Source organism: Episyrphus balteatus, chromosome 1, assembly GCF_945859705.1.
Source record: "Episyrphus balteatus chromosome 1, idEpiBalt1.1, whole genome shotgun sequence".
In the NCBI taxonomy this organism is placed as follows: Eukaryota; Metazoa; Arthropoda; class Insecta; order Diptera; family Syrphidae; genus Episyrphus; species Episyrphus balteatus.
The window spans coordinates 166,220,349-166,231,700 of NC_079134.1; the positions used below are offsets into that span (position 1 = coordinate 166,220,349).

The 11,352-nt window shown below is 31.1% G+C and overlaps 1 protein-coding gene across 1 annotated transcript in view; it reads right to left on the reverse strand.

Moving 5' to 3' along the window:
- The window catches only part of LOC129917246 (polycomb group protein Psc), a 40,711-nt gene extending 34,988 nt beyond the window's left edge, over nucleotides 1-5,723 (reverse strand). The window contains exon 1 of the mRNA XM_055997666.1: nucleotides 4,565-5,723. Coding sequence (XP_055853641.1) covers nucleotides 4,565-4,587 — 23 coding nt within the window. The 5' untranslated portion in view covers nucleotides 4,588-5,723. The remainder of the gene's footprint in view (nucleotides 1-4,564) is intronic.
- Between the last annotated feature and the right edge of the window lie 5,629 nt (nucleotides 5,724-11,352).

Sequence of the window (11,352 nt, forward strand, 5' to 3'; positions counted from 1 at the left end):
GCCAGTGATTTATGTATGTGGGAACAAGAATACTTTTATTGCTTGCAATGTTCTCTTTTATTATTAACATACATAACTTTATTGAGCTAATTTTTGAAACTGTACCTTCATAAAACCTACAAAAAAAAAAAGTAATTCCCATGTCCACCTGCCAATGACTGGTCATTATTTATCAACCCCCTCTCTCTCAAAAGCACGCATTTCCTTTTCTCTTTTCCTTAACAAATACACAGTAATATTGCATTCTCATCGTAAACTATTGTGGGTTGTGGGCCCAATTTACCCACATCAAATAGCTAATTAACAGAATGGATACATACCTAATTTGTCCTAAAACCAATCAGTTAAGTGGTCATTAATTGCTTCTATGTATATATACCTTACAACTTACATATTGGAATGTAGTTAGTTTTGAGTATAGAAAGTGGTAATGTTGGTGGTGGTGGAAAATAGTTTTAGGATATAGTGACGAAGCATGGTAAATAGTTAATTGTTTTTCTATGGGCAGGTTCAATGTCTGTACGGATACGTTTAAATTGATAGTTTTTGTATTCTTTGAACGTGGAAGGAATATGTCTACAACTTGTTTAGAGAAAGTTTCAACATTTATCGACTTGTTGTAAAGTTTGTTGTCATTTAACCAAGCAGACTTTTATGGTTAATTAAATTTGCAATTTGTGTCTTGGAAGGTTTTCTTTTATCTTTTGGGGTTAAAAATATAAAAGACAAAGTTTGACAGAACACCCATTATCATGTTGCTTCTTAAGCTTGTTAAAATTGATCGTCTTTCAATAATTGACATAATAGTTACATTAATGTACGACACCAGTTTTCAAATTGTAAAGCATACATTCTTATTAATGATCTTCATTTAACTTTAAACTAGGACAAGAGCCGGTTTGAAAGCGAACTTTAAGTTTAGTGATGGCAAGACAGTGTGCATAACTTAAGTGACACCTTAATATGTAACAATGTGAACTACCTTGACGACTAGACCAACTTAAGTATTGTCTGTGAAACCATTCCTAAGGGCCAATTGGTTAAGTGCCTCTTAAGTGTCCGATCTAAGAAGACAGTTTCGTGGTTAACACTTAAAGTAAGTTGATAAGGTAGTTCAGATTTTTACGTTGGAAGTGTTTGTTTCAATGATGAAGACTTAAATATCACTTAATCTTCTATGAAATTGGACTTGAATGGCAACTCCTATGTAGTGTTCAGAAGAACCTTAGCATCCCTAAGCTTTAATCTTGGTAATGATGGTGCCCCTAAACATGCATTACCTACTAATTTGCATCACAAACAGATCTGACATTGCGATGTGGAGTTTGTTAAAAAAAAGGGTTCTGATTTAACGAATACATACATAAGTACTTGTTTTTTTCTTTTCAAGAAAGAGAAGAAAAAATACCAACTTTAGACGATGTAGAACAAGTTTGTTTGGGCGAGTTCATTCACCTGAATACTAAAATACAGAACAATGTTAGGTGTGTTCCTTTGGACACTGGAAAGTAAATCCAACGCCTTTTTTACTACCTTCCCAAATCAAGTTTACCTCGTTGGATAGCAGGCTTTTGTTTGGAAGTAAGTAGATTTACCCTTTCGCTTATCTTTCAATTCAATCAATTAGTCCAATTCTAATAAGCTTCCAATCGGAATTTTCAAACTGTTTAAATTAAGTGAGATATCCATTTGCTATTCAAAACAAGGTGGCGCTACTAAAAAAAAAACTTTTATTTTCTAGTATCACCACCATGTTTATTAGAACGATAGGGTGGTTTATAAGTACACATGTTATCCGGCGAACTCACTATCACTTTTAGACTTTTTTTCTAGCTTACAGTTAGATTGAAAATTATTATGAACTTATTTTGAAAATAAGATAATTTTTTAAGTAAGGATTTTAAATGTTCACATAAACAAATAATACAAAGTATTACCTACTTTCTGTGCGTACATTCTTTTTTTTCTAAGTTTCGCAACACTGCCTTACCTACAAGATATTAGGTACTTATTTGTATACCTACGTGCTATTTTTAGAAATTCAGCACATGTCCAATTTTATCATTTTTAGTACCTAATTATCTTACAAACTCTCGTCTGTCGGAATGAACACCAAAATAAAATCACATTGACATACCTAATCTGTCAATAGAAACAATTATCGATTTCTTCTGTTGTCATAGGAATCTTCAACACTTAAGTTTTTGTTTGCCTATTTTGTTTTGATTACTCAAAGGAGATGGAAAATACATACATACCTATATTGTTTTATCTTTTTGCTTTCAAATACAAATAAATATTAGGGTGGTTCTTTTTTTTCCAATACTTTACTCAGTGAAGACCGGTTTTTTAATTCAATATCAACACACATTATGGGTAAATAGGCAGGTATCTAATACATACATAGGTGATTTGCTTTGTTCTTTTTTGCATAAATTAAAAAGTATCAACAAGTTTTATTTATGAGTAGGTAAATTTTTATCACCAAAACATACATGAGATCAAATCATCTTCGCATAAAATGATGAATATGCAGGTAATAGTAATGTCACAATGCTTTTTTTAAAGGTTTGTGAGAAACATTAATCTTGTTCGTGATTGTTTGTTTTAGCTACCAATAAAATTTTATATTGCATTAATAACAAAACGAGTGACTTTTTGACAGCGTGCCCATCGAAATAAAAGTGCATTTGACAACTTTGACGGTTCACATTGAACTACAAAGGAGTCCACCTATTTATTTAAACACGTTGAAGGGGCAGAAGAAATTGAAAAAGATAGTGTTTGGATTGGGAACGAGGGAATGTTAAGTTCCAGGGACGCGAACTGCTTACGAAACGTGGCATTAACCATGCTTGCAAACAAAATCATAAATCAGACCAAAATCATTTTTGACGAACTACATATTATCATCTCAAGTTCACTCCTGATGTTGGTGCAGTGTTGTCTTAACCCTCCCAACCATCGAAATCCGCGGACATGTTTGGATTCCCCCATTATATTTGGCATTGGAAATTTGGCAAAAAGATTTCACATATTTTAAACGGGTTCTAAAATCCATAAAGTGACACTGTAGCAGAACTTATTTTTTTTTACAATATTGTTTATTCTTTAGCAGTGTTATTCAAAATTTGTAAAAAAATATGAAAAGTTATATGTGTCAATTTATTAATTCGAAAAAGTTTTATAGAATTACGAGATAAAAATCTAAAAAATAAACTACACCATTAACGAAAACTATTATGCCGACGGAAAATCATTTGTTTTTTTAAGACATGTATTTGAACACGTCTAGTTATCATTTTTTTTTAAAGACATGTATTTGAACACGTCTAGTTATGAAATGTCACATTTTTTACTGAACAATGACGTTCAATTAAGTAAACACTTTTAGGGGGGAAACACATTCGCGATTTTAATAATAATATAACAGTCTGTCCGGCAAGTAATTTTTTTATTCGGAAATCGAGGGGACAAAACAATGCCATATTTTAAACATATTTCTGTCACAATAATGAAAACGCATTGATGAAGTTCTTAAAAAGATTATCACTTCTATCACTTCAGTGATAGAGTTTTTTATTGATAAATTTACTGAAAGTGAACACAAAAGCCGGCTAAGTGACAGCTTGTCGTATGATAATATATCCGGTAACGATCCTACACCATTAGCCTACCTACATAATATGTATAATCAAATATTCAAATAAGCCTTTTTAAAGTATCATTAAAGCACATTTTGCACACATGGGTTATTGTAATTGAATACAGCGAATGTGCATAAAATATCGCAATAAATCACAAATTGCAATATAAGTTTAGGTACTCATACGATTTTATGTACAAAATTTTGCAATAAATCCACCACTCTTCATCCCTGCTTTTTTCACATAAAGAAACATAAAAAAGGGTCCCATTGCCGGATAATGTACTTTTATTTCATTCCTAAACAATAAACCGGCAAATTCTATATACTATTCAAAGTATAATTACATCAACCAGTTTAATTTATCACCCTGTTTAACACACCTGTCACACAATTGACAATAAATCCAACATGGCTGTCTGTGAAATGTACATAGAAATGACACTAGAATTGTCATACAGTGTCCCAAAACAGTATGGCACGCATGCCAACTTAATCACTTTAAACAAAAAGAAAAAAAAGAAAAACATAAAATGAAAAACTCAATACGATTCGGGCGCTATATTTTGTAGTAAACACAACAAAAAAAACTACATAATGTGCATTAGCCCAAAGTAGAAGAGATATGAAAGAAAGAAAAATAAACCATAGTAGGTACAATTTGAGAAAAAAAAAGAGAAACAACAACAAAAACTTCTGTGTGTGACAATAAACATCTGTACGACCGACACAGTACGACCCGTGAGGCCAACCAAACAAAAAAAACCCTGAATCAGTGAAAGGGAAATAAATAGAAAGGGATTTTTTGGAAAAAATTAAAACCAAGGCAATTATTTTTTTTTTAGGAAGGGAGAAAAAGAAAAACAAAAAGGAAAAGATAGAAAAAAAACAACCCAAGATGAATAAAAGAAAAAATACCTTTGGTCTGCTTGATAAATCATTTAATCCACTCTGAATTTATCTAAGCATTTGGGGGTCCATACGGAGTAGAAAAAATCTCGATGGGGGGTACCTAATAATCCACATTTGAGAGAAGGGGAACGATCAACGAGGGGCAACAACTTTTTATTTAAAGAGAAAATTTTAATTATTTTCTTAAAAAAAAATTTTTTGTTCACTTCAAAAAAACTTTTTTTTTTCACTTTCACTGAGTAATTAAAAATTCTCTTAACTTAATCACTCATTATTTTTTTCAATTATTTTTATCTTTTATATGCGCGATGGCCTTAAAATTAAACGCGACGGTAATTTATCCAGCGAATAACAACGCAAAGGCAAAATGTATGAAAATTTAATCCTCTTCACATACAGAATAATATAATAAACATACACACAAACCAACGTTGTTAGAGATATAGAGAACCGGCACAAAAATGATTAGATGGCTTCTTTTTAAATTAAAAAAGTGAATTCTCTCTCTCTTCTCTTTATTTTGTATTCATGCGACGTTTTTATCGAAAATTCAAGAGCGATACCAACTTAACCGTACGACAGTTGGTCGTTTAATGTCAGAGCGAATATTAACGGTCGTCTGGTTAAGCTCATTATATGAATCAAAAAAACTATGTACATAAGAAAAAGTATATAAGAACACGATGGAAGCTACTACGGCGGCAAAAATCTTATTTACCAGCTGTCGGTAATGTTGCTTCTCTTTCTCACTCTTATGAATTCTCTCTCATAATCGTTCATTGATCTTTTCTACTATACTTCGCTTCGAAGGGGAGGGGGTTTATCTATTCGCTCTCCCGCTCACACAAAACGAATGACACCAAAAAAATATATAAAAGAGAAACACTATCCCACTCTAATTTTTAACATATCACCGCTTTTTTTTCGGTTTTTTATTAAAACACGGATGTTCAGAAGTTAGGTTAAGTTTTTATTTTAAAGAGAGCGATTAAAATAAAATCTTAATTTATTTACTTTTTCTCTTAAACTGAATTAACTGTTTTTTTTTTTGTTTTAATTCATAAATAATTCCGGTTAAATGGATAAAATAAATAAGAATATGAAAAATTAGAAAACAGAAATTCGTTGATAAATAGTGTTGAAAACGCTACTTTATCGACTTATCGCTGCGAATGTCAAAACTGAACTAAATCAACGAATGAGTCCAAAAGGTAAATTGACTGACTAGAGAAGAAAACTAATGTAAAAGAGAGCAAGAAAATATATAGGAGAGACAAAAAGTATATAGAAATTATATACATTTTTTTTTTCTTATATATAAACATTATTTGGAGAACCATATTTTTTGTATTTCTGTTGTTTGTATATTTAGATAGGAACGAAATGAAAAATGTTGAAACTGAGTGAGAGAAATAAAGTGCTCTTGAGAAAGTCATCTCGTCGCATCTCCCGTCCACAAATCTCAATTCTCAACAAGCTGCAATTCAACACTTTTTTTTTTATTTTTTTTTTTGTTTTTCATCTCTCATGTGTTGTGTTCTTGTTTTTCGTTTATATTTGAAAGTATGATAATATGTGAGGGGGTGGTGGATGGTGGTTGTGTTGTTTGTTTTATTTTAACTTTTTTTTTCTTAGGTATGTGTTTTTCTTTTTATTTGCTTGCTGCTGCCAATGAATTAGTGCCACTTATGTATTTTTCTTCTTTATTTTTCTTTTCTCTTATGTGTTCATAGTGTATCTATATTTTTATGTTTGTGGTTAAAAATTGAGAAAAAATTGAAATTAGATTTTACTCTTTGTACCTATATTAATAATTACCTACTTTAACTCGATCTTAACTGCAATTGTGTTGAAAAAAATATAGGAAAAGCAAAGCAGAAAGGTAAGTAAATAATTTATGACATTGCTTGTGTTAGATATGTGATAGATTTGTATATGTATTTCTTTAATTTTTGTTGTTTTTTTTTTTACTTATCTCATCTTCCGTTATAAAATATGCTCACTATTTATTTTTCTTTTATTATTCCTAAAGAAGTATATAAGTGTGTATGTATGTATGTAAGCAGCTTATTTACTTTTTTTTTTTAAGGATTTGACAAATTATGTGAAAGTAAACACAAACGAGATGAAGTGAGATCTGACATTTGAGATCTCATCGTTACCTATGTATAGGTACATAACAATCCGAGGATTTAGGTATGTAATTTTATATGCGTAAGTTTAAGTGCTTACCTACCTACTTGGAGCACGATGCACGAGAACCAAATGAGTAGGAACTTACCTAATTAAAATAGGTTCATAATCAAGGGGTTATTTTTAATTGAAGTGCCGAGAGTAGGTAGGTATAGCGTATTAGGTAGGTAGGTAGGTATATTAGTTCCATAATTTTATAACCAGTTGGTACCTAAGTACATACCTATAACGGAATCTGGCATGTTCCAATTAAAAGCATGTCCTTGGGAAGAGATTGGAAAAGCTTTTTAGAGCTTTTGCCATTTGCTTTTTAAACATAAGTTGGAAAGGGTGGTTTGCTATTTGGAGAAGAATTTTTTTTAAAGCCATGGTACCTAGGTAGGTAGTATAGCAGGTATACACAAGCACAATTGGTTAAAAAACTAAAATCCTTATGTACCAATTTATGTAGGTACATTAAAAGAGTACTTTTTAAATCTAGTTTAAAGTATTTATGTATATACTTATCTGCCTATATTTATACCTATAATGTAATGTAAAAAAAACTCCCTTCCTATATTTCCTACCCTAGTTTAGAATAAAAGCGTGATAGGTAGGTAATTATATGGACCACGTGGCCAATATGGATCAACAATTATATTCAGCTTACAAAAGTTTAATCGAGATGGTGTAACGAAGCGTAACATGCTTTACTATATACATATATATTCCCTTTTACCTAATAGAAACAAAACTATTAAGTAAAATGATACATTTAGTTTTTCTGACTTTTATAATTCACATCCAGTCATACGAAAAAGTAATATAAGCAAGCGATGAGAAACCAGAACAAAACAAGATGTGCCACCATCCACCAACCAGGGCCCAAATAAAACCTGCTGATCAACCAGAGCTCTTGCCTGCCGTTCTGCGTGCAACCACCTCACAGTTCCGAAAGAAATGATTGGAAAAGCATCCCAGCACAATTTCACATTTGAATCGTTTATTTCAGATACGACATAAGTCCATGAGCATAAACTTTTCAGGAGCAACAAAAAACTGTTTTTTACTCAAAATTCCACAACACTTCAAATTTAGAGTATGCCGAGTTATAATCTAGCCTAAGATGCATTTAGAAACCTTTAAAATATAAACTTTTTTTTAAGTCTTTGCGGGTTTTTAAGCCTTTAAAGTCGGTGGACTTATGCATAAACAAAAAATACCAAGACTGGAAAATTTCGTACGTCTTTCCCCCCGAAACCCTTTTGTGTACAGTGCTGTCTGTGAATATATGTGAAAGCCACCACGTTGGTAAATGACGTTAACACGCACACATTTATAGATTCACGACATTCACCACACATTTGACACGAACACAACGATAAGTTCACGACATTCACCACACCACGCAGCTTGTAGGCAAACGTCAGGTTGACCCCCGAGTTTCCAGTCTTGGTATTTTTTGTTTATGGACTTATGTCGTTTCTGAAATAAACGAAATTTTTGTGGTAAAACTTTTGTTTTTATTAAGCTATAGTTTTTGAACCCTACTTTCGATTTTAATAAATTAGGTAAATAGCAGTAGATAGAGTAAATCTTTACCTTTTTATAGATGTATAACTTAAAGGCTTGCGTGTCATGATGTTTGCCAAAATAATTTAAAACTGGTAAAATGTCATATTATTCAAGAGTTAAAAATGCTGCCACCACCAGAAATCTGGCTATAGATAGAATAATTCTTAACCTTTTTATAGATATATAACAAAAGGGGGTGCGTGTCAAGATTGCTGCCAAAATAATTTAAAACTGGTAAAAAGTCATGTATTTAACAGTTAAAAATGTCATGGTCATTCTCTCAAGTAAATATTTCTCAGGTCTCAACAGCAGTAGAACTACCTAAATGTACCTTATCTAGTGGTAAAATATGACCTTGGATAATACTCAATTTGTATAATTTGTAATGTAATGAAACAGGGACTCTAAAGGATGCCGGCCATATCGTCGGTATGCTGCCAAAACGCACTAAGTCATATTTTAAGGATTTTTAGATTTAAATGCAAAACGGTTCAGAATGATGATATCGATCTAGTAAAATACCACACTAAGAAATATTTGGCGAATTATTTGAGGTAGGTATATTTTTGCACGAAGTCAGAAAAAATAACTTTAATACAGGCACAACGCACTAAGTTGACTTAGTGCTTTTTACCTGTAACGCAAGAAAAATTAAATCAGTACCAGTTTATAGCAAGAGAAAGCATTAATAAGACTTAGTGCATTTTTCCTGTCTTCAAAACAACATTTTTAAATTTGAAAAATGACTTACAAAGTATCTTGTGAGGTAAATGTAAGAAAAAGCGGTCAAATGTAAATAGATTAATACAAATTGTAAGTTTATCAGCGAGTAAAGACGACTTGAATTTTCTATATGAATCTTAATAACCTTTTAAAAATGAATTAGAATTCTCGTTCTTAACTGGCTTCAAATTAAATGTTTTCGATACGAAAAAAATAAACCGGGAATACTTCAAACTTAATATGAATTTGACCACAATTTTCGAAACTTGAACGTTTTTAAGAATTTTCGAAGAGGGAGAAACCCTGTTCCTAATTATCTGCCGGTAAAAAAATGGCCAAGACTGTACAGGGTACACCGAACCTCTTAAATAAGCACAACTAAGAGAAAGACCTGATTGATATATGAGGTATTCAGAGTAATAATGGGTTAAGTCCATTTGAAATTTGTGCATTGTTTTGAACTTTGAAAAGCCTTTTCTCAAGAACTAAAGGAACTTTTGAAATAAAGGTTTCACAGATTTCTTTCTTGTATATTATTTTATATAGAACCCTTAATTTTAAAGACCTTTAAAAATCTGACTTATGTATAGAGAAGTGGACTTCACAATTTATTATTCTGAACGCCTTATTTGTAAGAAAGGTGTTATTCCTGAAATTTTTCATTCTTGGTTTTCATTATTACCACAATGTTAGACAAAAGATTTTCTTCCAGAACTAGATTATTAGACGAAAGAGATTATTTTAAATTGCTTCCATTTTTAAAGCCTTCTTTTAATAGTTACTTGTTTTTAATTCTTCTACGTTGTAAAATTTCTGATTTAACTAGGTATAATTGAGATTTTGTCTTTACTTTTGTGCTATAATGTTGTTTCCTTTAACTTTATATGCCAGAAAAGTATTCATTACGAACAAATAATTGCAAATCATTACAGGTAAAAGGCACTAAGTCATGGCTTTTTCTACTTTTGTTCACATAATTATCATTTTTGTTATTCAAACACCAAAAAAGTTTTTGGAAACTAATGTCAAAATGTTGACTTTGTGTTTAAAGTGATTATCTGACAAATAACAGTTAACATTGAATTTTCACAAGAGAAATAATCTTAAAAATCGATTTACTCAAAACTATGTTTTTTGACTTAGTTCATTTTGGCTGCATAGCAACGATATTCTTTTTATTTTCTTTATTTTATATTCTAACAGGAACAGCCTTACACAATTGTTTGTTTCGTAAAATGTGCTAGTACCGAGTAATTTTATGCAATTAACTTGTTTGTTTCGTTTTTGATTCAAAATGGTGGATCGAGCCATGTCTCAGTGTTGAAAGATTTCAGTTTTCAAGAACATATAAAAAAAAATTGGTACGATATCACCTTTTGATGCCAATTTTATCCACTGCCTGACAAATGAAACATTTATGTCAAATGTTATCACTAGCCACTGTAAGAATCAAAATTCGAGTATGTACAGTTTCGTAATGTCTTAGACATATCTGTAAAAAGTGTTAGGTTCCCTATACCATGAGCAACTGAATTTCAAAATTATAAATATCTATTTATTTTATCTTCTATCAAAACAATGAAACTTCTTCATCAGCCTGGCTAACATAAACTTATTTAAGAGGTGTACCACGACTTTAACGAACAATTAAAATTCCTAAATATAGTGTCATCAAGTCAGCTTTGCGATTAGATTTTCTATTAAAAAATATAGGTATATAACTTTTTTATGATTATAATCTGAAGCTTACAGCTTTCATCATCATTTGTCTAGATTAGTTCCGTAAATTTCTTCGCCATCCCCCATAAAATTGACTTTTTATAATTCCACATTAAGGCAGAACTGTGCTAAGTATATGTATCTAATTTTTCAAAAAAAATAATTCTTTTAATGGACTGTAAACATTATCATTATTTTTAACGGATATCATGAGCTTGACTCCGAAGCAGTGGCGTGAATATAAGTTTTCAAATAGAAAATTGACCAAGACCAAGAAGTTCAACCGGCCTTTATAAGGGCACGTGTCAAATTGAATTAGTCAATAATAATGTAAAATTTCTTGTAGATACTTTCATTAATTGAAGTTTGCATTGGTCTTCTTTACACAGGCAACACTCAAGGAAATCGATATTTTTATTACACGAGACACGTGCTGACGAATAAGAAAACTGTTTTAGTGTAAATATAATCTACTCCAGGTTTGTTTATCTCAGATTCTTGGGGAAGATCTAAATACACAAATTTACAAATTATTGACATTATTTGAAACAAAAACATTTTGGCGAATATTTAAACCACATTATCAAACAAAAGCAGTTCAGTCA